At 45.6% G+C, this 27,182-nt stretch overlaps 1 protein-coding gene across 2 annotated transcripts; it reads right to left on the reverse strand.

Annotated features, from left to right (window-relative positions):
* Window positions 1-7,382: 7,382 nt before the first annotated feature.
* YPEL4 (yippee like 4) lies at window positions 7,383-26,758 on the reverse strand. 2 transcript variants are annotated; one of them, XM_033919479.1, is made up of 6 exons: window positions 26,539-26,758; window positions 24,191-24,287; window positions 21,640-21,972; window positions 16,260-16,303; window positions 11,302-11,410; window positions 7,383-9,135 (listed from the first exon to the last, which is right to left on the reverse strand). In XM_033919479.1, the coding sequence occupies exons 3-6, from the start codon at window positions 21,799-21,801 to the stop codon at window positions 9,046-9,048; spliced, it is 405 nt and encodes a 134-aa protein (XP_033775370.1). In that variant the 5' UTR covers window positions 21,802-21,972; window positions 24,191-24,287; window positions 26,539-26,758; the 3' UTR covers window positions 7,383-9,045. The 2 variants fall into 2 exon arrangements, with proteins under 2 accessions (XP_033775370.1, XP_033775369.1); XM_033919478.1 differs by lacking the exon at window positions 24,191-24,287.
* Window positions 26,759-27,182: the final 424 nt, after the last annotated feature.

Below are 27,182 nucleotides of genomic sequence, written 5' to 3' on the forward strand. Positions count from 1 at the left end.
TAAAGAGAGCCCGTAGCTTGAAATGACAATCAATTAGAAGTGTCAAAATGAATATGATATTAGGGGGGGTTTGTAGTCAAACCTCCCCTTCACCACCTTCTATATATGGAGTAGTTCATACAATTCTTTCCGGCCCTCAGAAGTGCCACCAAATGTTCAATAACTTTCATAACATTCGGCTTTATGCACCCAATCGTCACCGGGTCGTTTTTTTTTATAAAGGTTTGTGCATATTATATGAATAATTTAGTTATAAGAGTAGTACTTAGCTTGGTGTCAGGTCAAAAGTGTGCCGGGACAAAGGCGCGCCCAGACAATTGAGCGCAGCGCGCGCCGCCGCGCCGCTTTAAATTACTGTTTTTAGCGCTCCGACGGGGGGGCGTGAGACATCGCGCCACGTTGTGGGGGCGTTGTGGGGGGTTGTAACCCCCACATTTTACTGAAAACTTCACTTTTTCCCTGTTTTTAGGGAAAAAGTTCAGTTTACAGTAAAATGTGGAGGGTTACAACCCCCCAAACCCCCCATAACGCCGGCGCGATGTCTATTAAGTAAACTGGGGGGGTTCCCCAACAAAACCCCCCGTTGGAGCCCCTAAAAACTGTAATTTAGAGCGGCGCGGTGGCACGCGCTGCGCTCAATTGTCGGCGCGCTTTTTCTTTCGCGCCATTGTCTATGAACCCTTAGCTTGGGTAGTGAATCTGGAGGGATGGAAACACCAACATGTTTCACCCAAAGGGGGTTTCCTCAGGGCAGTAATCCCTCATTTAACCTGTTTCCACGACGCAGCCACCCAAAAGTAAGATCTAAATTATTCATATAATATGCACAAACCTTTATAAAAAAAAAATGACCCGGTGACGATTGGGTGCATAAAGCCGAATGTTATGAAAGTTATTGAACATTTGGTGGCACTTCTGAGGGCCGGAAAGAATTGTATGAACTACTCCATATATAGAAGATGGTGAAGGGGAGGTTTGACTACAAAACCCCCCTAATATCATATTCATTAAAGAGAGCGGCATAAATAGAAGTCCTATCTATAAAAGAGTAATTTTATAATCCAGTGTTATGCTATAACATTAGGCCCGATATTCAGATGACAGCAGTCAGCATTTTGCTGACCGCTGCTAGGGTTAAGTCTGGGCATCGGCATTGAATTTCCAGGTTTCCAGAGCCAATTAGGTGCAATATTCAGCACTTAGCCACCTATGGACTCCTGTATAAACATAGGACTAATTTTTGTGCTGAATATCAGTACTTAACCAGTCACGTTCCAACTCCACCCCCAGAATGCCTAGGGTTACCAGACGTCCGGATTTACCTAGACACGCCTTTTCAGAGAACTATCCAGGCGACCGGACGGGTTTTCGAAACCCTGCACATTGTCCAGGTTTTAAAAACCACTGAGCTCGGGGCGACGTCAGGAAGGCATCCGCACGCGCACGGATGCAATGTGATGACATGCGCGTGCGAATGACGCCTTCGTGTCGCATCCGCGCATGCACAGATGCCCTGAAGAGACGGGGTTTGTGGGGGGCTAGGGTGGGAGAGGGCAGAATGGGACGGGGCTTTGGATGGAACAGGGCAGGACCCAGGGTGAGACGGGGCGGGGCCATGCATCCTCTTTTTTTTTTTTTTTTGAGGACAAAATCTGGCAACTCTAAGAATGCCCCAAAATAGCCAGTTATTTTCGGCAGCCCTAATCACTGAAAATTAGCAGTTAGCTCAGAAAAGGCGATTTAACCAGCCAGGAACCATTTCTGGCCAGTTAAATCACTTTATTCACCCCACTGTTTTAGGCACCTAAAAGGAGCAGTTTGTGCAACACCGAATGAGCTGTTGATCTTCGCTATTGTTTAATCATCTAGCACATTAAAGTTAGAGAATGACACGGTTACAAAATTCATCACCATTCCCGTCCCCGCGGATAACCGTGGGAAATAATCCCATGTCATTTTCTAGTGTCTATTTCAACCTCAGTCCTTCTACACCAGCATTCTTCAGAGCAAAGCTTGCGGGTCAGTGGTTGTGGCCATTCATACTCTGATTCTTATGGGAGCCAAGGATAATGAAGCCATTGTGACATCACTGATGTGATTGGCTCTAAGGCACTGGTGGAATGAGGCATTATGACATCACAATATCTGCTCTGGATACCAGAGACTGTCATTCTGTAGTGTCTGTTTCAACCTCAGTCCTTCTACACCAGCATTCTTCAAAGCAAAGCTTGAGGGTCAGTGGTTGTGGCCATTCATACTCTGATTCTTCCCTCTCTCCTTAAAGAATGACATGAAGATGGTTTCCCGCGGTTATCCGCGGGGACGGAAACAGTGATAAATTTTGTCACCATGCCATTCTCTAGAGTCCTTTCTGCTTGCAAAGCTGAAATTCTACCCCTGATGCAGGCAGCTTCCGAAATGTGCCCACGCCTGGTCTATTGAATCTGCTACAGGAGAAGTGTAGGAGTCCATGCCACTGGAAATACTGCTCAGTGAAACCAAATGAAGTCGCAACCACGTTCTTAAGTACGAGTTGTACTGTAACTCGGGGACTGACTGTAGTTGACTTACATGAGAAACATAAAAGTTGCCATACTGGCACAGACTGAAGGTCCCTGAAGCCCATTATCCTGTTTCCAATAGTGGCCAACCCAGGTCACAAGTGCCTGGCAAGATCCCAAGCAGTAGGAACATTCCAGAGCCGATATTGTGATGTCATAATGCCTCATAAGAACATAAGAATTGCCGCTGCTGGGTCAGATCAGTGGTCCATCATGCCCAGCAGTCCGCTCACGCGGCGGCCCTCTCGTCAAAAACCAGCACCCTAACCGAGACTAGCCCTACCAGCGCCCGTTCTTGTTCAGCAGGAACTTATCTAACTTTGTCTTGAATCCCTGGAGGGTGTTTTCTCCTATAACAGCCTCTGGAAGAGCGTTCCAGCTTTCTACCACTCTCTGGGTGAAGAAGAACTTCCTTACGTTTGTACGGAATCTATCCCCTTTCAACTTTAGAGAGTGCCCTCTCATTCTCCCTACCTTGGAGAGGGTGAACAACCTGTCTTTATCTACTAAGTCTATCCTCTTCAGTACCTTGAATGTTTTGATCATGTCCCCTCTCAATCTCCTCTTTTCGAGGGAGAAGAGGCCCAGTTTCTCTAATCTTTCGCTGTATGGCAGCTCCTCCAAGCCCTAAACCATCTTAGTGGCTCTTCTCTGGACCCTTTCGAGTAGTACCACCAAAGCCTAAGAGCCAACCTCATCAGTGATGTCACAGTGGTTTGATTATTCCTTTACAGACAGTCCCTGGATTAAGAATGAGTTACATTTTAAAATCTGTTCTTACATTGGATTTGTATGTAATTCGGAACTTGTAGATTTTAAGGTTCTTGCTGCTTACCTCTGCTCCCAGCTGACAAAAGGGCCAACTGTCCCCATCAGTGTTCCCTCTAAGGTACTGCATGCACAACCACACGCTGTTCTTAATGTAGCCATGCGTCATTCCTGAATCTGCCGTAGGAGAAAGTGTAGGAGTCTATGCCACTGGAAATACTGCTCAGTGAAACCAAATGAAGCTGCAACCGTGTATGGTAAAGGGGCTAGAGGAGTTGCCGTACAGCGAGAGATTAGAGAAACTGGGCCTCTTCTCCCTTGAAAAGAGGAGACTGAGAGGGGACATGATCAATCCAGGTTTTGGAGCGAAGGCTGTTATGAACGTCTCAAAGTAACTGAAGGCTTGCGTAAAAGCTGAGGACGGACGCTTTTGAGCTTTCACGGTGACTGCAAAATTCTGATACGTTGTATCATTTGAATGAGGCTATTTTACACTTCCCCCTCCCCATTCGCGGTTTCTGCACTCGCGATTTCACATAATCGAGATTTTTTTTTCTGGGGAGGGGGAAATTAAAAAAACCATATTTTTTACCTCCCTGCCGCCTTCCCGGCCTTACCTGGTGGTCTAGCGGGCTTTCGGGGCAGGAGCGATCTTCCTATGCTCCTGCCCCGTGCAGATCGCCATGAGGAAATGGCTGTAGGGAGCTCCCGTCATAGTCTCGAGAAACTATGGGAACTCACAGCAGCCATTTCCTTATGGCAATCTGCACGGGGCAGGAGCATAGGAAGATCGCTCCTGCCCCGAAAGCCCTCTAGACCACCAGGTAAGGCCAGGAAAGCGGCAGGGAGGTGGGGGTGGGTCAGAGCCGGATAATCGCGGTTTTTTGCCATTCGCGGTCCGGCTCTGCCCGTATCCCCCGCGAATAATGAGGGAGAAGTGTACTGTGGGAGTGTGTGGCGCACAGGTTAGAGCTACAGCTTCAACACCCTGAGGCTGTGGGTTCAAATCCCTCGCTGCTCTTTGCGACCCCGGGTAAGCCACTCAGGCCCAAATTCTGTTACCGGTGCCTAATGTTAAGCACCTATCTAGATAGGTGACAGGTCAAAAGCGCGCGCCGACAACCCAGCGCAGACAACTGAGCGCAAGGCGGAAGCGCGCCGAAGAAAAACAGTATTTTAAAGGGCTCCGACGGGGGGTGTGGGGGGTGGAACATCCCCACTTTACTTAACAGAGATCGCGCCGGCGTTGTGGGGGTTTGGGGGGTTGTAATCCCTCACATTATACTGAAAACTTCACTTTTTCCCTAAAAAAGAGTGAAAAGTTAAGTTTCCAGTATATGAGGGGGGTTAAAACCCCCCAAACCCCCCACAACGCCGGCGCGATCTCTATTAAGTAAAGTGGGGGGGGTTCCCCACCAATACCCCCCATCGGAGTCCCTTAAAATACTGTTTTTCTTCGGCGCGCTTCCGCCTTGCGCTCAGTTGTCTGCGCTGGGTTGTTGGGCGCGCCTTTGTCGTCACGCGCTTTTGTCTATGAACCATCTAGATAGGAGCCCGTCTAAATTGATTAACAAGCTCAATTAAGCTTTTCAATCAGCAATAATTGAAACGTAGGCGCTTATCAAGAGCGATCCTGCAATTAGGCGCCTCTAAAAATTTAGGAGGCCTTCAAAAAAAATAAAAAATAGGCGCTATGCACATTAGGCGTGGGCGTGGCTACATGTCAGGCGCTGTGTTGCAGAATCGCCGCTCTCAAGCGTGCTTAGGCGCTCATATGGGTGCCTAACTTTTAGTTGTGCCTAGAGCTGGCCTATTTGTCGGGGGCCTCCGAAATAGGTGCCGCACGGCGTGATTCATCAAACAGCACCCAATTTTACTTGAATCGCGCTGAACAGTGCCTATTTCAGGGCCTAACTTTTGAGCTCTTCTTATAGGATTTGACCATTAATCCCCTCATTGCCCCAGGCACACTAGACAGGGTTTGAGCCCACCGGGACAAGATGATAAAGTGCCTGAATGTAAACCACTTAGGATATAGGTGGTATATAAATAAGTGTGCGAAAATCGCTAGGTAGCAACACCAAAATAGCAGCATCATTAACAAAGGAAATGATAATTAAATGTTGTTTAACAGCAATTCGTAGGTATAATTACTAAATAAGTTTGCAAAATTTCTTGTTGAAATTCAAAGAAGTTGCTGAGGAAACCGCAAAAAAGCAGGGTTACACTTCTCCCTCGTCATTCGCGGGGGATACGGGCAGAGCCGGACCGCAAATGCTGAAAAACTGCGATTATCCGGCTCTGACCCACCCCCACCTCCCTCCCGGCCTTACCTGGTGGTCTAGAGGGCTTTCGGGGCAGGAGCGATCTTCCTACGCTCCTGCCCCATGCAGATCGCCATCAGGAAATGGCTGTAGGGAGTTCCCGACGTAGTCTCGAGAGACTACGGGAACTCCCAGCAGCCATTTCCTCATGGCGATCTGCAAGGGGCAGGAGCGTAGGAAGATCGCTCCTGCCCCGAAAGCCCTCTAGACCACCAGGTAAGGCCGGGAAGGCAGCAGGGAGGAAAAAATGATGGATTTTTTTTACATTAAAACTGTTTTTTTAATTTTCCCCCTCCCCAGAAAAAATTGCGATTATATGAAACCGCAAATGGAGAAACCGCGAATGGGGAGGGGGAAGTGTACTTTTTTCCCCCCTCACCCTGAATACATATGCACAGAAAATAAGTGCAAGCTTTTACACCTGCTTTTGAGCAAATTAGATGGACCATTCGGGTCTTTATCTGCCGTCATCTACTATGTTACTATATAATATCTATGCCTAGAATGACGGAAGCATGGTTGCTCAATTTGTGGTGGTATTTAATACAGTCACATAAAATAATGCCTTCCTACTCCCTTAACCTGGGTCTCCTGTTGTGCAATTAACCTCTAAAATCAGGGGTGTCAAAGTCGGTCCTCGAGGGCCACAATCCAGTCAGGTTTTCAGGATTTCCCCAATGAATATGCATGAGATCTATTTGCACGCACTGCTTTTATTGTATGCTAATAGACAGTTTTTTAAACGGTATATCAAATTTTAAATAAAACTTGAGTGAGAAATCTCCGCTTGGTTAATTTCCCAGTAACACATCTATCGTCTCCTGAAATTTTGCTAAGGAAATATTTTAAAGAAATACTGGGATTACCCAACGCGGAAACTTTTCCAATAAATAATAATTATTATGTTCCGCAAAAGAAAATACAATCCGCCCAGGAGGTGGACTACCTAGAAACATAGAAAAATGACGGCAGATAAGGGCCATAGCCCATCAAGTCTGCCCACTCCACAGACCCACCCCTTAAGTCTGCTCTAGAGACCCCGCTCTAAATGACCCATTCTTAACTCCACCCTCTCAGGGATCCCACATGGGCATCCCATTTACCCTTAAAATCTGACACGCTAGAGCAGACTTAGGGGGTGGGTCTGTGGAGTGGGCAGACTTGATGGGCTATGGCCCTTATCTGCCCTCATTTTTCTATGTTTCTAGGTGGTCCACCTCCTGGGCGGATTGTATTTTTTTGGTTACTAATGAAATAAATCTGACAGAGTTCTTGGAGGATAGTCAGGATGTGATCCAGAGTAGGTCCACTCTGGTAATAACGTGCATGAGTGAGATAGATAAAATGTTAATAATGAAAACCTACTTTAAAAATAGGCCGACAAAATTTTGTGGAGATTTGGTTCGGATTTTTCCTGATGTATCAAGAGCTGCGCAATTAAGAAGGAAATAATTTCTAAAACTAAAAACAAGGGTCTTAGCTCTTGATGCATCATACTACTTAAAATTTCCATGTAAATGTCTTGTTAAACTACAAGACATTGAATATATTTTGGGGGATCCTATTCAATTGCAACAATTCTTATTAGCTAGAGAACAGAAACGAGCTTTATATTCAACGTGTTTCATAACTGAGAAATTGGAGAAGGTAAGAGTCCCAGATAATATGGAAGGGTTCAAGATTCATGAGGATGAATCAAGAACCAATTCTTAATTTTCTTTTTCTTTTATTTTTTTTCGTAATTCGAATGGTGGTATGTCTTCTCATTTTTTGTGGGCTTTGAAAGGAATTTTGTTTGTATGTATAATTACTGTTAATTATGTTAAGATCCTTTTTTTCCTTGTATCATCTGATATTGTAATTATTAAATTTGCATAAATTAAAAAAAAAAAATTTTTTTAACTTGAGATCTCATGCATATTCATTGGGAAAATCCTAAAAACCCGAGTGGATTGCGGCCCTCGAGAACCGACTTTCACACCTGTGTCCTAAATGAAAAAGTTATCTGTTTAAGTTCAGGGCTGCACATTCAACAGTCCAGCCTAACTGGATAGGCCTCGCTGAATATCGGGCATTAGCTTGTGTTTTGGAATCTTGACCCCGGAGTGCTCGATATACCCCGCTGAGGGAATCTGCACGTGTGTCTCTCAGTGTAACCTCATTGCCAAGCAAATGCCTAGCTTATAGTTCAGAGCTCCAACCAACACCAGACAATCACACGTGTTCAAATGGACAAGTCCCACAATGAGTTAGTGCTGAAGGATACACAGCTTCTGACCTGAAACTGCTTTGTCGGCCTTTGTCCAATAAAATCCTGCGATTCGGAACGTGAAAATATTCTTCTCGGAGCAAGGTGCTCACTCCGGATTTACCCGGACAGCTTTTCAAAACCCGGCACTTTGGAAAAGCAGATTGCATCGGGAGAGGGCCATCTGCGCGTGCGTGGAAGCAACGCGGTGACGTCACACACGAGCGCGCACGCACGTGACAACATTGCATCGCTTCCGCGCAGGCGCGGACGCCCTCACAACCAATGAGAACAGGCTGAGGGAGGCTGGGGAGTGGTGTGGGCGTAACGGGGTGGGGATGGGTGGGCCTGGGGGTGGGTCAATGGGTCCAGATTTTATGTAAGCAAAATCTGATAACCCTAGAATGCTGGGCCTCTGAACAGAACGAACCAAAAGGCGTGAGAGATGTCCTTTCAACCAACATCGCTGTCACCAGGGCAGAGACTGCACAGCAAAGTTCTGGGAGGGCACCAGCGGATTTCTCATACCAGCAAAAGAGCTGCCATCTCACAGAGATAAAGCCAAACAGGCCAGTCCAGGCCCAGTTCGGTCCCATTTCATGTAAGGATTAGAAGTTCTCACTTCCCTAAGAAAAAAACCGGACTGGAATAGCCTGTTCGAGTTGACCTAGGTGAAAGAGCAATCACAACTGGGACGTATAGTGCCTCCCTTATAACCACAGGATCCAAGCTCCAATGCACTACTGCCAAGAGTCATACTCCCAGCCTCAGCAACGTGAATTCAACCAATCAGCGCTATTTGCAATGGCAGCTCAGGTCTGTTACCAACGATACAGATGCAATGCGGTTTTGCTGTTTCAGTGCATCACGCGGAGAAGAGTGGATGGGGCATCTCTCTTGCAGGTTTCCGGGGAATGTGGTTTCGTGGAAGCTGGTACTGCGATGGTTCATTATTAATGTTGGCCAGAGTGCAACGTGCCATCTGTCTGTCTGTCTGTCTGTCCAGCGCAGTGTCACAGTGATGCTCATCCCATGGAATGGCAGCAGGGTCTCAGGAAGTTGGGGAGGCCGGGAGAGTATGTAGAGATGCATGCATTGCAGGCAGCAAAGACAAATCCCCCCGCCTGCTAGAAATCTCCGTCCCTTACTCCCAACCATTCTCCTTCACCATGTGCACCACCTCGATGATATATTTCCCCTCCTTGTATTTCTGACTGATCTCGAAAGCTCGCTCCTGCAAATACAGAGAGAAGAAAATGAGTCAGAGATGACGTCCGAGCCTCCGCTTCTTGAACACCTACCTACCCCGTGAGGAAGGCGGAAGCCCCGTGTCATTTATTATCCTCAACAGAGTTGGGCAAGTGTCTTTGTAAAAATAATATTTTACAGTTACTAGTTCCTGCCAGGAAAAAGTAATATATTACAATTACTAGTTACTTGTTAATGAAACTATTTATTTATTCACATTTAGCCCTGAAAAGGCGATTTAACCAGGCAGGAGCCATTTTTGGCCAGTTAAATCACTTTATTCACCCCACTGTTTTGGGCACATGAATAGACAGTTTGTGTAACACCGACTGAGCCGTGGTCTTGTTTAATTATCTCTAGCATATTAAGTCCTTTCTGTGTGCAAAGCTGAAATTCAACCCCTGATGCAGGTAGGGATAGAATTTATTATTTCTCAATATACCACTGTAGCCAACGCATGGATCAAAGTGCTTCACAGAGCTAGTTAAATAAAAATTAGAATGGAACTCCAGAACAATGACAGGCAAAAATATCACTCACACAAGATAAATTAAATTAAAACCAGAAGTAGTAGATACATTGCTCTCATGCTGGTTCCCCCATGTGTCAAATTGTCACCAATGGAACAATCAAGAGGAAGGTTAGACTTGGGGAAGGGGGTTGATGAAAGGGGCGGGGGGGAGAGATGCCAGGCTGCCGGAAGGGGGAGTGGGGTGAAGGAGAGATGCTGGCCCAGGAAAAAGGGGATATATGGAGGGATGTAGAGAGGGAGAAAGGCAAGCAGGCAGGCAAGCCAGGCAAGATGCCGCTCCATGAAAAGCACCACCCCTGGAAGCAGGTAAAAAAAAAGTGCCAGTATACTGGACTGACATGTACTTGTACAAAAAAAGCCGGGCTTATTTTAAACCACTCTGCAAGAATCATCTATATAGCAGTATCTCAAAGTTTTGAATAAACTGTAAGTGTAAACTGTACCTACAATTGTTTCATCTCACTTTTTTCACTGTTGTTGAAGTCACATTCACGCTTATAGAGCAGATAGCGTAGCTGGTTTTAAGAAAGGTTTGGACAATTTCCTAGAGGAAAAGTCCACAGTCTGTTATTCAGAAAGACATGGGGGAAGCCACTGCTTGCCCTGGATCGGTAGCATGGAATGTTGCTACTCCTTGGGTTTTGGCCAGGTACTAGGGACCTGGATTGGCCACTGTGAGAATGGGCTACTGGGCTTGATGGACCATCGGTCTGACCCAGTAAGGTTATTCTTATGTTCTTACGTGAACCAAGTATAGGACAATTAAGCCATTGTGACATCACTAATGAGGTTGGCTCTGAGGCACTGTGGAATGAGGCATTATGACATCACAATCTCAGCTCTGGAATGTTGCTCTCATTAGGTCCGGAATCTTGCTATTCTTTGAGATGCTGGAATGTTGCTACTCCTTGGGTTTTGGCCAGGCACTAGGGACCTGGATTGGCCACCGTGAGAATGGGCTACTGGGCTTGATGGACCATCAGTCTGACCCAGTATGGCTATTCTTATGTTCTTACGTGAACAAAGTATAGGACAATCAAGCCATTGTAACATCGCTGCTGAGGTTGGCTCTGAGGCATTATGACATCACAATCTCAGCTCTGGAATGTTGCTCTCATTGGGGTTCCAGAATCTTGCTATTCTTTGAGATGCTGGAATATTGCTACTCTTTGGGTTTTGGCCAGAAACTGGTGACCTAGATTGGCCACTGTGAGGACGGGCTACTGGGCAAGATGGACCATTGGTCTGATCCATTAAGGCTATTCTTATGTTCTTATATTCTTATCAATTGATAGGGGATATTTGGATAAGTTTTTTTAGACACATATGATATATGTTATGTATTCTATCTCTAGCTTTCCTATCTTTAATGAAGTTCCTTTCATAAATTATTTGCATTATAAACCGCTTAGGTCTGTCATACGCTAAAGCGGTATAACAAGTTTTTAAAAAAAACATAAGCATATACATATCCAGCCAAGCCCATTCTCACATTCACAGAGTCAAAACACATGGTCAGCCAGTCACAAATGTTCACACCCACCGAACCACGTACACTCACACTCATCCAGTCCAGTTCTGGCTGAGGAATGGAAGAGATGATCTGGATGAGATATTTACATATTTCCAGCCCAGTGTTGTTTTGCAGTTCTCACAGAAAATGTCAGCCACAGAGTGAAGTCCAGTTAGCAAGAGCCGCTCCTCTGCTGGTCTGCAGCCAATATTTACCCTGGGGGGAGAGAGATCCAGGTTCACATCTATCAATACAAGCCTCTGTGTTATCTGGAAGCATAAATTTAGCTTCAGACTAAGAATCCTTTTCTGCCAGCAGCTCATCTACACTGGACAAGACAGTGCTTCGTGTTTGTGCTTGCCAGGCCCTGCCGTGCTCAAGTCTATAATTTGTTTTAATAATTCTGCCAGATACTCAAGCTACTTGTGTATTTTATATTGATAGACGAAACTCCCAAATGTTATTCGTAGTGCCATCATGTTCCTTTCTCCACAGGGACACAGGATTGTGATTCAAATGATCCTGAGCTTCTCCCTCTCAATCCCTGCTCCACTAATCCCAAACTTCTCCCTCTCAGAGCCTACTCCTCTGATCCTGAGTTTCTCCCTATCACTCCCTATTACATTAATCCTGAAAATATCCCCTTACTCCCTACTTCCCTGATCCACTCTACCAGTCTTGAGCTCCCCCACCCTCCCTCCCTATTTCATTAAACCAGAGCTTCTCCCTCCCTCTCTCTCACTCCCTACTCCCTTGATCCTGAGCTTTTCCCTCTCCATCCCTGTTCCCTTGATCCTGAGCTTTTCCCTCTCCCTCCCTACTCCCTTGATCCTCAGCTTTTCTTTCACCCTCCCTACTCTCCTGATCCTGAGTTTCTCCCTCTTAATCCCTATTTCATTAAACCAGAGCTTCTCTCTCCCTCCCTGCTCCCTTGATCCTGAGCTTTTCCCTCTCCCTCCTGATCCTGAGTTTCTCCCTCTTAATCCCTATTTCATTAAACCAGAGCATCTCCCTCCCTCCCTACTCCCTTGATCCTGAGCTTTTCCCTCTCCCTCCCTACTCCCTTGATCCTGAGCTTTTCCCTCTCCCTCCTGACTCTGAGTTTCTCCCTCTTAATCCCTATTTCATTAAACCAGAGTATCTCCCTCCCTTTCCCTCCCTACTCCCATGATCCTGTCACTCCCTCCTGCCCGGATCTTAAGCTTCTCCCATAGCCTTAGAAAACCCAGTTACGTATGTTTTGCAACTGAAACCTCCTTTGGCATCTAAGTCTGTCCTTGCAGCCAGGGTCAATGCTAGGGTATTACAGTACTCCAGGCCTATCTTCACTCTTGCTACCCGCCCAATTAACTTTCAGGCTAATTCCCCTCCCTTAATATTTTGGCAATTAAACTCAACAACATAATGACCCCACCACCCTTCCCAGAACCATCTTGTAAAAGCACATAATTTGTTTCTTATGCAATGCAGTGCTACAGGCAAGATGCATCTCAAAGCAATATACAGGAGCCCCCACAAAACACTTACGGTACATCACAATCACAGAAAATAGACAAACACACCAAACAGATTAAAAAAAAAAAATTCAAACAGTAAATAATAAAACCCTTCATAATTTGTCCCAACCCTACTGTTCAGAAAAAAACCCAGCCATTTAATTAACTGAACACCTCCTAAAAACAAAAAAAAAAAAATGTTTACTAATTTTCTAAAAGCCATGTAAACAGTCACTAATCAAACTTCCAATGGAAGCTTACTCAAAAGAGCAGGATCTCAACCTAGAAAAAGCCATTTCTTGGTACTCATCAAATATACCTGCTTTAGCGATGGTATAATAAGTGAAATATCTCAGGAGGACTCCAACTGTCAACCTGGCCAATAAATATAGAGCCCTCTAGTCTTCTACTAAAGACAATGTTTGGGTCTATATGCAAAATGGGGAACCTTCTAATAACAGGAGGGTTCCTAAAATGTAATGTAATGTTGGGTGAGGTAACAGCTCCAGAAGACACCCCCCCCCCCATGAAGATTGCCGGCAGGAGGGAGCCCAATGGTATTCTATAAAAGGCATTACGGGATCAGCACTTTTTATAGCAGTCTCTCTCAAACTTTGTGCCCTGGCACAGTGGTGTGCCTGAAGAGATTCTGGATGTGCCATGAGAGATTCCAGAATTTTACTTTATTTTTAAAAATTCCCTTCATAAGTATACTCTAGAATAGATAACATGTACGTCACGTAGACAATGTTATGAGCATCTGCGTGTGTAAGGATACAACTGCCCAGACAAGCATCCGTTTTCAAGGATCAATCATGTCAAAGAATAACAGAAAGTCATTTTATTTTATTTTTTTTTATGCCGTAGTTATCCTAACTTGAGCAACAAAGCAGTCAAGGCCCTGTTACCGTTTAGATCTTCTTAATCTTTGCGAACTTGGATTTTCAGCTCTGACAGAAATTGTGTCGAAAAAACGAGAACGTCTGCAGATGGTAGACGATAAAATGCGTATTTGCTTGTTAACTATTCAGTAAATTCAAAGCGATCGAAAAGGTAGCTAGGTTAAAACCCACTCAAAGCCTTAAAGCATAAACAACCAAATTTAAAAATCACTCTCGCCTTGATTGACAACCAGTGCGGTCTATGATAATATTTTTTCAGTCCAAAAATCAGATGGCCAGCAGTATTCCAAATAATCTGCAACCTTTTTATGCAGGTGTAAAGTGTGTGCCTCGGCATAATTTTTTTTTTTTTTATATATATTTTATTGAGCAAATCAAGAAAAAACACAGAACACAACAAAAGGCAGCCATGCCAAAAGAGCAATAATACACCACGGCAAACCCTAAGTACAAGGCATCAACTAAGAATACAACAGTCACACAGTGCCATAAAGAATCAAGTGCTCAGAAAAGATTTTACAAATATCACCCCAAAGATACCCAACCTACCCACCCAGCCCCCCCCCCTCCCATGTGGATGGCACAACAAGAAGAAAGATGTCAGAAAAAACACAGGTATGTATGAGTGAGTGAGGAAACAAGCAACAAGCGCCAGAGAGCAGAATAGAATAGAAAGAAAGAGGTGCAGTCCCCCACATCCTATGAGTTAAGAAGTAAACTCCTAGAACGGTGTGGCAAAGCCGTCCAATAAGCCTCCCAAATCTCCTGGAAATGATCCCAACTACGGGGAACCCTACCGGACACAGCCCGGCACTCCAGCAAGACCAATTCAAAGAGTGAACGTTGCCATTGTACCACCGTTGGGATAGCCTGCTCCCACCAGCACACTAAAATCGCCCGTTTGGCCAGTAAGAAAGCTTTCTGGACAAACAAACGGTGCCCTCCGGGCAGATGCCTCGGCATAATTTTATAAAGACACATGGGGGCGTGCAGTATGTTGCCTTTATAAAACAGGTCCAGTATGTATGCCTTCATAGCCTGGGTGCTCTCTTATACAATTTAGGACCCATTATTCAGCTGGTGGGGGTGAGTGTTTTGCTCTTCGCTGATGGAGTTATTCCTAGATATTCAAAGCGGGAACCTGTCCGGGTTTCAGCTTTGAATATCTGGCTATTTTTGAGCCAGCTAACAGATAGCCACTTAAGTCGATATTCAGCACTTAAGCGGCCGTGGGTTAGTGCAGTGTTCTTCAACCACCGGTCCACGGACCAGTGCCGGTCCACAGAAATTTCCTGCCGGTCCACAGGGCCAGCACGTGCAACAGGCCCAAAACAGTGTTCTTCAACTGCCGGTCCACGGTGCGATTGATGCGGCGTTATCTTTGAGCCAACTCCCTCTTCCTAAATTATTCAGTGCACAAAGCCACGGGCAGTGGCTCCTACGCGCATCCTGCACCTGAACCGGAAGCCTTCTCTCTGATGTTGCAACGTCAGAGGGAAGGCTTCCAGATGAGGCAAGGGACATACAAAGTGCAATTAGTACTATTATGGGGACGGGGTCTGGCCCACGACTTAGCCCAGTGTTTTTCAACCGCCGGTCCACGGTGCGATCGATGCAGCGTTATCTTCGAGCCAGCTCCCTCTTCCTAACTGATTCAGTGCACAAAGCCACGGGCAGTGGCTCCTACGGGCATCCTGCGCCTGAACCGGAAGCCTTCGCTCTGACGTTGCAACGTCAGAGGGAAGGCTTCCAGATGAGGCACGGGACATGCAAGGTGCAATTAGTACTATTATGGGGCGGGGTCTGGGGTGGAGATTGGGTAAAGATGGGCGGGGTCTGGCCCACTACTTAGCCCAGTGTTCTTCAACCACCGGTCCACAGAATAATTCTTTTATTTCTGCCGGTCCATGGGTGTAAAAAGGTTGAAAAACGCTGGGTTAGTGTATAAAAATAGGAAGATTTATGCGGTCTCATTTATGTGCTAAACCTAGCTGCTTATCAGTCCTTAAGCGGCCGAGTGTCCCCCAACATAGCCAGCTATGAATTAGGCACTAACCACAAATTTCAGCAGCACTTAGCTGGTTATCTGCCCTGACCAAGAGATTTAACCAGTCAGCGGCCAGCTAAATCACTTTGAATATCGGCCAGTTATTTTCTACATGATTTACTTTGTACAAATATTGTCATGTCAATAAAGCTTCCTGAATTTGAAATAAAAACAGAAGTGGAGGAAGAGAAAGGACTGAGGGTGAGGAAAAGAGAGAGCAAAAATACCAGTGGAAGAGACAAGACAGAGAACAGAGAAGATAGTACAAATGGCTGAGGGAGGGAGAGAGACAAAAAAAGCACCAGGGGTCCCTTTTCTCACAATCTTCCCCCCACTCTCCAGTGTTTTCTCATGCATGAAGATGGCAAAGGAGGCACCAATGTAGCCCCCTCCAGCTAACAATAGGGATAATGAAACAAGAAAGGATGGCACCATGACTGAACACTCTGCAACCATTTGCAAGGATTAGGGGTTACCCTGGTAGTAAATTGCTCTAGGACAGTTGTCCCAATTCTTCCTCCCCCCCAAAGGATAACCCTACATCTGCAACTGGTACCTTCCCTTCTAGAAAAAAAAATGCACTTCATAAAATGGATGACAAATTGCAGGGAAAAACTCACACGGAATTAAAGAGATAGGCACGTCCATGGCTGCCCTGGAACGACTGGCAGAGGGAAAGGAAAAGAATCAGTTAGGAAAATACTCAGAAGAACGAGTCAGTCAGTGCATGAAGCTGTGCACAGCCGATATGTGAAGATGGATGGTGACCATGGTGGGTCGGCACGTGAAGGCATGCAGGGTTGATGGTGAATGCATGCTGGAGTCAATATGTGAAGATCGTGGGTCGGTACATAAAAGTGTGCTGGATAAAGGTGGGCCGAGTCAGTATATGAAGGTATGTTGAGTCCGTATATAAAGATATGGTGTCACAGGATATAAAACATGCCAGGACAGTACACTGAGGTATGCTGGGTCAGCACATAAACACCTGTTGACTCATTGTAAAAAGGCATGTCGAGTCATCATACGAAGGCAAGCCAAGTCAGTACATCGTAGCATACTGAATCAGTATTTGAAAGCATCTGAGTCATTCATGAACAAACAAACCTTCGACAAGGGAGGGGAAGCTGCAGAACTGGAGAGCATAATATGAAGCTGCAAAGAGGTAGACTGAAATCCAACAGCAAGAACAGCAGCTCCAATCCCAGCCACCGTACTGTGCACGCCAGATGGGCCACACTGGTTTTAATCAGCCATCATTTACTGTGGGGGGGGTCGATATTCAAAGTGATTTAATTGGGCAGGAGAGGCTCCTGGCCAGCTAAATTGCTTGGGCGGGGCTAAAACCCTAGCCAGCCCTTTTGTGGGTGGAGTCAGTTCTTGTGCAGCTAAACGCCAGTATGGGCAGTCCCCGGGTTAAGAACGAGTTACGTTTTTTAAAAGCTGTTCTTAAGTTGGATTTGTAGGTCACTCAGAACTTGTATATTTTAAGATTCTCGCTGTTTACCGTTGCTCCCAGAAAACAAAAGGACCAACTGTCCCTACGCAGTGTTCCCTCTAAGGTACAGCAGGCAGTAGCGTCGTAAGGGAGGAGAGGCGGGAGGGGACGTCTTGGTGAGCGCGCAGACAACCGTCCTCCTCTCTGCCCCCCTGCTCCACCACTGCCACGCGTGTGCAGCGTTTCCCTTCCCCCGTACCTCTGTAATGTTCCTGGCATGAGCAAAAAAAAAACCCAACCTGCTGTCGCACCAGCAGCAGCTCTTCCTCTGATGTCACTTCCTGGACCCATGCCCAGGAAGTGACATCAGAGGAAGAGCGACAGCAGCTTGGGGGTGGCTGCTCGTGCCAGGAACATTACAGAGGTACGGGGGAAGGGAAACGGCATGTGTGGAGGTGAGGGGGCCAGAGAAGAGGGTGGGGGAGGGGCGCCACCGCCCCGGGCACCTCTCACCCTTGCTGCGCCACTGACAGCTTGCACAACCACACATTGCGCTTAACGTGGCCAGGCATTATTCCTGAATCTGCTACAGGAGAAGTGTAGGAGTCTATGCCACTGGAAATATTGCTCCCGTGAAATCAAATGAAGCCAGGCGTTTGTAACTCAAGGACTGCTTGTACTCAACACTTAACTGCCTAAGTTAATCAGACAAATCAGATAGCATAAAACTCCAGTTACATGCAGAATATCACACTTAACTACATACGTGGGGCGTTCAATAATTTATTTACCTCAGTGGGAAAGAAAAGAGTTTTCAAAAATTTTGTGTTTTAGTTTTCAATATACATAGTCCCCTGATAGCTCCGTAAGCTTCATCCACTTTTCTTGCAATTACTTTTAACTCCTTTGAAAAGAATTCTTCTGTTTGGACCTTCAAACCAGGAGATCACAGATTCCTTGATGTCTTCATCACTTGAGAACCGCTGTCCATGGAGAGATTTCTTCAAAACTCGGAACAGCAAATAGTCCGATGGGAGCCAGGTCAGGACTGTAAGGTGGATGGCTCAGCTGCTGAAGCCCATATTCTCAGATGGCAGCCTGTGATTGCCATGACATGTGCACTGGTGCATTGTCGTAAAGAAGCAGCACGCCTGCTGTGAGTTTTCCTCCTCTTTTCTCCTTGATTGACTCCCGCAAAGCAATCATTTGCTGGCATAACTCTCCATCAGAAGCAAAAGTCCTTCATCGTCCCAGAAGACAGTCGCCATAACTTTGCCTGCAGATTTTTCTGTCTTGAACATTTTTAGGGTGGGGGTTGACTTATGCTTCTACTGTATTTACTCCATGTTGGACTCAGGATCTCTGTAATAGACCCAAGTCTCATCTCCAGTCACCAAATGATGAAATCAATTGGTCTTGATGGAGCATCTCCAAGATCTCCTGACAGCACTGTAGCTTTGTGGCCTTCTGACACGGTGTTGGCATTCTTGGAACCCATCTTACACTAACCTTGGACTTGCCCAACTTTTCATGAATTATTTTCCAAACTGTACCTGCCAAAATGCCTATTTCTTCAGCTATTTGGGAAACCTTAATTTGTCTGTCTGACAAAATCAAATCCTCAACTTCTTGCACCTTTCTGTGGAAGTTGCTTCCACAGGTCATCCAGTGTAAGGGATTCCCTAGTCTACCCCACTTAAACTGCTTGCTCCAAAATTTGACTTTGTAGGAAGATGGGAAAAAACAAATCACTATAAACCGCAGTCATGTGTTCATGGATCTCCTTTGGCTTTTTCCCTTCTTTTGTGAGAAATTTTATCACCGAATGGTACTTCACATCTAGCAGTTTCTTACTTGATCTGCATGAGGACTCTCCTAACATCCTGCCTCTTGGAATGTTAGACTCGCACTAAGCTGCAACTGTGCATGAGTAACTTTGAGACATGTCACAACATGCACAGACTTGTCTTAGCATGTTTGCTACATTCATACTCAGGTAGATAAATTATTGAACGCCCCTCGTAAGTGATAGCTGCACATAACTGGATATCTAATGCCAGTCCCCAGACCACCACTGGCTGAATATTTACCCCAAAGTAAATATCTTACTACCTTACACAAAGGCATGTTGGATCAATACCAACAGATGTGTTGAGTCCGTATAAGAAAGTGGGCCAGGTCAGAATGCTCAGAAGTTGAGAGTTACCATATTTATGACCTGAAAAAAAAATGACACATGACCCTGCCCCCACCCTATCTCTACACCCACTCCCAGCCCCGCCCTCACAGAAGCTAGTGTGGCAGGGCTGACTTACAAAGAATCCGCCAGCTCTCTCCACTTACCTCCTCAGTGCTGCAATTCCATTTTCTTTGGGCCAACGGCAGCTCGGCAACTTGAGCCTTCTGTCGTCGGCCTGCCCCAAAAGCCGCCTCCTCTCTGCAGCAACTTCCTGTTCCTGCAGAGGCAGGACTTGCAGAGAGGCAGGCCAATGGCAGCAGGCTCAGGTCTCTGAGCTGCCAGCGGCCCAAAGAAAATAGAATTGCAGCGCCGAGGAGGTAAGTGGGAAGAGCCACCACATTCTTTGTAAGCTGGCCCTGCCAAACCCGGACAGAGTCCATAATTTAAAAACCCCATTCAGACACCTGGACAGTCCTCTAAAAAGAGGACATGTCCAGGTTTTCCCGGATGTATGGTAACCCTAAGAATGTGTAGGCGTGTGGGGTCAGGCCAATACCGTGGGTTGAGTCTGTTTGAGAAGGTGTGGCAGGTTCAAATGTGTACATGTGTTGAGTCTGTATGAGAAAGTGTGGCCGGTCCGAATGTGTACATGTGTTGAGTCTGTATGAGAAAGTGTGCCCGGTCCAAATGTGTACATGTGTTGAGTCTGTATGAGAAAGTGTGGCAGGTCCGAATGTGTAGGGGTGTTGAGTCTGTTTGAGAAGGTGTGTCAGGTCAGACTGTGTAGGTATGTTGGATCAGTACATAAAGGCATGTAGGGTGAATAGAGAAAAACCAATTTACCCAGTTTACTAAGTCGTTATATAAAGGTATATGAAGTTGTTTTGGATCCCCTCCAGGGATTCAAGACAAAGTTAGACGAGTTCCTGTTGAACCATAACATCCGCAGGTAAGGCTAGTCTCAGTTAGGGCACTGTTCTTTGACCTAAGGGCCGCTTCGGGAACGGACTGCTGGGGACAATGGACCACTAGCCTGACCCAGCAGCGGCAGTTCTTACGTTCTTATGTGAAACCATGTTGTGCTAGTGCATAAGAGCATGCTGGATTAATATGTAAAGGTGATCTGGTTCATTATATAAAATAATGTGGGTCATTATGTTATGCAAAGGCGTGCTGGATTACTAGATTACTGTAGAAACAAAAACATGGTTTGATATATGACTGGGTGAGGACATGACATAGAAAGCTTTGTGAACGTGTGACATGTAAATCTGGAAGCATGGGATGTCAACATATATTATTACTGAAGCCTTTGTAGGTTGTATTTCCTTTAGAGAACCAAGAGGAAAGATGTTTTATATATACCTATGTATATATAAACTCTTGTGTGTATTTGCTCATGAATTTTCAAGGCGACTAGATATTTTCCTCTCCTCAGAGGTCTTGTAATCCTGAAGCGATGGCGGATTAATTGACTTCCACAAGGCTAGAAGACATGGAAATGGGATTTGAACACTAGCTTCCCTGACTTTCAAAACCAAAAAAAAAAAAAAAGAACTGCAGGAAATATACAAGGTACAGGAATTTTTTTATTCAAATCAATAAAAAGTATTATATCCAAAATTATTTATTTTAAAATTTTCTATACCATTTTATATCAAAAAGGTTTACAAAATAATTACATACATAAAATGTTAAAACAGATCAGGACAAGTAGAAACAGAAAGATTCAATTCTTACAACAATATAAATCATTGTTCAGAGAAATGCATCAACAAATAGTTGTGTTTTTTAACAGTTTTCCGAATGAACAAATACTGCCCCGCAAATGCTGCTCAGACAAACGCTGAATTTTTATCGCCTGTGTTTCCAGAATCTTTTGTTCAATTGCTGTTATCCATATGGTTCTTGTATATAAATGTACTGAACATCATGGACCCCTGAGGAAGAAGTGTTTTTCGAAACACGGACCGTGTCAAGTCCGTACTATTTAACATCATGGACTAATTTTGGATATAATACTTTATATTGATTTTAATACAAATTCCTGTACCTTGTACATTTCCTGCAATTCTTTTTTGGTTTTGTTGTTGCATCTTTACTGTAGTTTTGTTGGGTTCTTTTTTGTTTTCCCTGACATTCGGCCTACTGCTTTAAGTGAGTTTTTGAGGTCTCCAAGCCCTCGCTTCAAATATGGCCTCAGAAGCTCAGGTACTGTGGCATCTTTTTGTTGGTCCTTTCAAAGGTCTCACAACCTTCAAAAACTCCAGTTTTCTCCAAAACTATTACAGATATTAGGACTCATGTTTTAAACAGTGCAAAGGGATGATATATACACATGTGAGTGTGTTATGGAACCCTAAGCCACTGGATGTATGTGTACCTTGGAGATCAGCTCTTCGTGCTTGGCCAGATGTGCCCGGCAGTGCACACAGCTGTATGTGCGGAGATAGCGTGGCAGGTAACAGCGAAAAGTTCTGACTGGCAGCGAAGAGGTGGCCGTTGTGCCAGCCACCAGCCCTGGCCCTGGGTCAAAGCTGAGCATAACGGGCTGCAGCGCGATGCCCCGGTGCGCCGAGGCTTCAGGCGCGCACACACCGCACAGGCGCTCACATGTGAAGCAGCGCAGCAGTCCGTCCAGAGCCGTGATTCAAGGAATGATGGGGCTGCGCAGCGACAGCCCCCAAAGATCAGCCACAGCAGGTAAGATGGGTACCTGAAAGAAGAGAGAGAGCGTTCCAGGGTGAATCTTCTGATCCAAGACAAAGCAAGAGAAAGAAAGAAAGAAAGAAGGGACAACATGGGAAAGTCAGAAGAAGGCAAAAACCTTTCGGTCAGTTTTCAAAAAGTGCTTAGATGATCAGTGCTGTGCCAAATGTCTAAATGTGTATATAAATCAACAGCATTATATATCTATATACAGTATGTATATATATATATATATATACTCTCAGTTAACCGGCACCCATGGGGATTGATAGATGCCGGATAAATGTTGTTTCTGGTTGCTTGAGAGTTACTATTAAAAATAGGCCTAATACTATACCCCATAAACTGTTCCAGACAAACTACCAGACATGTACTCAGGTGTGACATACCAAGTTTACACTTAAATTTCCACCAGAAATTGAATTTATTTTAATTTTTAAAGTATTAAGGTATTTCTTAATTTTTATTTTTTTTTGCTGGTTGCTTAAGAGTTCTGGTTAACAGAGAGTCTACTATATACATATATATTAGAGAGAGATTTTGCTAAACATTACATATTGTACTATATGCATAGCAGAGAGGACAGGGTTAAGACATTCCAAGGGATGGACCATAAATATTCAAAGCAATTTAAACAGCCCAGAGAGGATCCTGGCTGTTTCAATAAATTGTCCAGGGCTAACCATGAATATTCAGGTGCACTTAACTGGTTAATGCCACTGAATATCCACAGTTAGGGGTAAATTCTGTAAACAGCGTTCCGATTGTAGGCGGCAGTAGGCGTCCTATCGCTGTCTAACCAGCCAATCGGGACACACATTTTTTTTAAATCCCCGAGGCTGGCAGCCTACATTGTAGGCATCTTCTCGAGCTTAGGGAGGTGCATAGGGTTGCCTAAGCTCATCCAAGGCTAGGCGTGGTTTCACCCGGAAATGGCCTTAGGCGAGCATAGGCAGCCCTAGGCTTCTCCCTAGGACCTGAAATGTACATTTCAAATAGGCACGGCCACGATCAGTTTAGCAGCTGAAGCAGGGAACCCTTCCATCCCCCCATGAAGACGACCAACAGGAGGGATGTCCACTCCCTCCTGCTGGAACCCCCGAAGCCCCCCCCCCACCCCCAAATGCCTGCGGCAGGAGGAGTGCTGAATTCCTCCTGCCACCATCACCATGATACATCTTCCAGTGGAAGGAATGCCCAATCCCTCCTGCCGGAAACCTACCTATCCTCCCCCACCACAAGTCATCCCCCAGCAGGAGGGATGCCCAGTCCCTCCCACAGGAACCTCCCACCCTATGATCATCGGCAGAAGGGATGCCCATTCACTCCTGCCAGAATCCCACCACCCTAAGATCATCGGCAAAAGGGATGCCCATTCCCTCCTGCTGAAATCCCTCCACCCCCAAGATCATCAGCAGGAGGGATGCCCAGTCCATCTTGCTGGAATCCCACCCCCCAGAGACATCCTCTGGCACCCCAAGCCCACCCGGACCCCACCAGTACCTTATTTAGTTGGCCGGCCAGAGGAATGCATACTCCCTCCGGCGGACAAGCCCGCCTCCACTGAATGGCCTTCCTTTTCCCAGTGCATTGTAGGATGCACCGGGGAGGGGCCTAAGGCCCTGATTGTCTCAGGCGCTTAAGGCACCTGGGCCAATCAAAATCTTAGGCCTCTCTCCCAGTGCATTCTGGGATGCATTGGGAGTGGCCTAGGATTCCGATTGATCAAATCCCTTAGACCACCCCCATGGGAGTGACCCAACTTATCTAACCAATTCAAACAGGTGACTCCACTGTTCTTATAGGCCATATTCACTGGACAGCAAAATTTAAGATGAAATGATCCACTGTTTGCATGATGAGGTTTGCGATAGCAAAATCCAGTTTTGATTATTCATTTGGTTTAATGAGGAACTGTCATTTACATTTCCCTTCCAATTTTTACTTTTAACTGCAAGCATCAAATGTAACTAGGTAAAAGCAGTAAAAAATTTACAAAATTATTACTTCAGTAAAGGTAAAAGTAACAAATATTATCCTGTACTTCTTTACAAGTATCAAAATTTTTTACTTAAATTCAGTAATTAGTTACGTTTACTTAGTTACTATCAACACTGCAATTCCAATATTCATTGGCTGGAGAAAATCTCACATTTGTAGGCTGTTGGATGTATAAATAATAGCATTCTAGAACCATGATTTTTTCCCCTTCAGTATGTTCTTACCTTAATTGTTCCGCTATTCTTCAAGAACGAATGTAGTTCCTCCCTTCTTCCCTCCAAGTTCCGGTATGTCTAGTTAGTTTGGTATTATGTCCAAGTACTTTTAATATTATAGAAATATTTTAGTTTTGTATTTCGCCTAGAAAAGTTTTTAATAGGCAACTATATCAAATTTTAATACAACTTGAAACATAACCGGCTGACATGCCCCTGACCAACTCATTGCCCTCAAAGGTCCATGCCCCCCTTTGATAACTGCACATTCTGAAATTTGAGCACCCAACTTGCAGACTAGTAAGGGCGGTTACACACATAACTGCTTATCAGTGACAATTAGGGCTAGATTCACGAACCTGCCCGATTGGGCCCGATCCGGGCAGGCCCGATGAATTCAGGAAACTTCAATATGCAGATGGGGGCGATCGGAGGAACGCCCCCACCTGCCTGCCTGGATCGCTCTATAGCGATCACAACACATGCACGGACCATCTGTAGATGGTTTGCGTTTGTGCTGGACCTCCAGGCCTGGCAGGGTTTTTGTTTTTTTTTCCCTTTTTTAACTTTTGGAGCCCGTGGTTTTAACCCGCTTAAGTCCATGGATTAATACCATGGGCTTGCAGTGCAGGGAAAGGTGGGAGAGTCGGGGCAGGCAGGCGTTCGGGGCAGCAGGAGATCGGGGCTGGCAGGGCAGAGAGCAGGGCGGCAGAAGTCAGAGCAGCCGGAAAGGGCTTGAGCGACTGGTCCTCAGCAGTCGCTTGGGAGTGATCGACCAGCTCAGTCGGTGTTGCATCAGGGTTTTGGTTTGTGAATCGGGTCCCTGCCTACTTTGCATGCCGTTGACCTCATTTGCATGCGCGGCAGGAGGATGGTCGGCAGAGAGGTAAGTGAATTGGGCCGGGGTCGCTAAGGGGTCGCAAACTGATTGGTACGAGATCGGTTTGCTTTGTGAATCTAGCCCTAAGTTCCAATTAAGGCCAATTATAGCCCATGATTTCTCATTTATACCATTATCAGCTCATTGTGAAATTAACTGAGGCGCGCAACTGACCTTATTCTACAACTTTCACGTGCAAATTTATAGGCTTGTCGCAAACTGGGGGGGGGGGAACTTTCTATAATTAGGGGGACAGTGCTGTTTATTGGCATTTACACATGTAAGGGTCTTTTATTCAGCCATCGGGCGGAGAGTGTTTTGTTTGCTGCCAACAGAATTATTCCTGGATATTCAAAGCCAGGCCCTAACTAGGCTTTGCCTTTGAACATATGGCTATTTTTAAGCCGACTAAGCTGATTAAGTCAATATTCAGCATTTAAGCAGCCAAGGGCTAACGCATAAAAATAGGACAGACTTTTCTGCAGTCCCATGTATAGCAGTACTTAAGTAGCCACGTGCTCACTCCACCCCCCCTGAACTTTCCCCACATAGCAAGCTTTGATTTAGGTAGTAACCCACCAAATTCAGGGCCCTCTTTTACAAAGCCTGGTAGAGGTTTCTACCACGGCCTGGAGCGCAAAACGCTCCAATGCTCATAGAAATTCTATGAGCGTTGGAGCATTTGTTGTTCTGTGCCATGGTAGAAACCTCTACCGTGGCTTTGTAAAAAGGGGAAGGGGTTTAGTTAGTTGAGTGCCACTGAATATTGGCAGTCAGCCCCAACCAAGCAATTTAACCAGTCAGTGACTGGCTAAATTGCTTTGAATATCAGCCCTATAACTTATACGTAAAAGCCCTGATATCTAGTACCTCTGCGTTTAATTATATGTCCATGTATAGTCATTAGTGAAGCGCATAGCACCACTGAGCAAAGGAATAATGTGAAGATCTAGATTAGATGGCTGAAATTATTCCCCATTTTATTCAAAATTTACCTGTTTATATACAAGGTAGCTCCCTAAAGATAGAGGGAAATATTTCAGCTTGCCCAAGATCACAGAGGGAAGTGTGAAATTTGCATGTCAGAAGACGTCATGACTACTAAGCCCCATGTTCTTACTGCTAAACCACTCGTCTGGACCACTCAGATGGGATTAGATAAACTAGCTGAGAGACTACTTTTGTTCCAAAGCATTTAATAAATGGTATTTGAAAGGAAAATGTTATCACATGCTGTACAAATAAGCAAAAAGGGAAATACAGTGCAGAGCTAAAGCTATTAACAGCAAGACAGACATGCCAGAACGACGAGAACCAGGCACAAAGCCATGGAGTGGCACAGTACAGCAGGTGGAAAACCACTCTGGCGACACACGGGTGTCTGCAGACCGGAGGAGGGGGGAGGGGAGAGGGGGACATGTTATCCCTTTGTATTGAACAGAGTAGAGCTATAAATAGCATGAAGTGGGACCCTCACCTTGGAAGCGGGTCACGCAGCTCAGCTGCCTCCTGCGGGTTCAGGGCTCCCTCTGCCCTGCCAGGGACCTTGCCAGCTTGCCCATCTTCCCTGGCTCTTTCTGGTGAGAGGGGCTGCTCTGGATCTGGAGGGGGTTTACTTGATTGGTTTGGGGGGGGTTTTTAGGGGGTAGGGTACGAGATGAGGGGTGAAGTTTTCTCTCTGTCTCTCTTGTCTGCTGAATGTGGCTTTGCGTGTTGTCATACAGCAAACACAACAAAATGACTCATCGGGCAACGTCACCAGACACAAATCAGAGCAGGAGAAAGGAGGAGCTGCAGGAGATGAGGGGAGGGAAAGAGAACAGAACAGAGCAGCCCAATTCAGAGTCAGGAAGCTTTATTGCCCGGACAATTGGGATGAATCTTTAAAGTACTACATAAAAGAAAGGAAAAATGGTCACAGTAAAAGAAAGTTGCAAACCAGAGAAAGCCCAATTCCCAGGGGCTGATTGCATTACAGTCCTGGACAGGTGGCAAGCAGCTGAGGATCCAGCAAGGAAAGCAGAGACAGTATAAAGGGCCGATGTAAGGGATCTAGGCGCCCTGCACCAACCTTTCATGTTTTGCTCCATCAATTAACTTTCAGGCCCTTTGACCTCTCTC

Source organism: Geotrypetes seraphini, chromosome 14 (genome assembly GCF_902459505.1).
Source record: "Geotrypetes seraphini chromosome 14, aGeoSer1.1, whole genome shotgun sequence".
In the NCBI taxonomy this organism is placed as follows: Eukaryota; Metazoa; Chordata; class Amphibia; order Gymnophiona; family Dermophiidae; genus Geotrypetes; species Geotrypetes seraphini.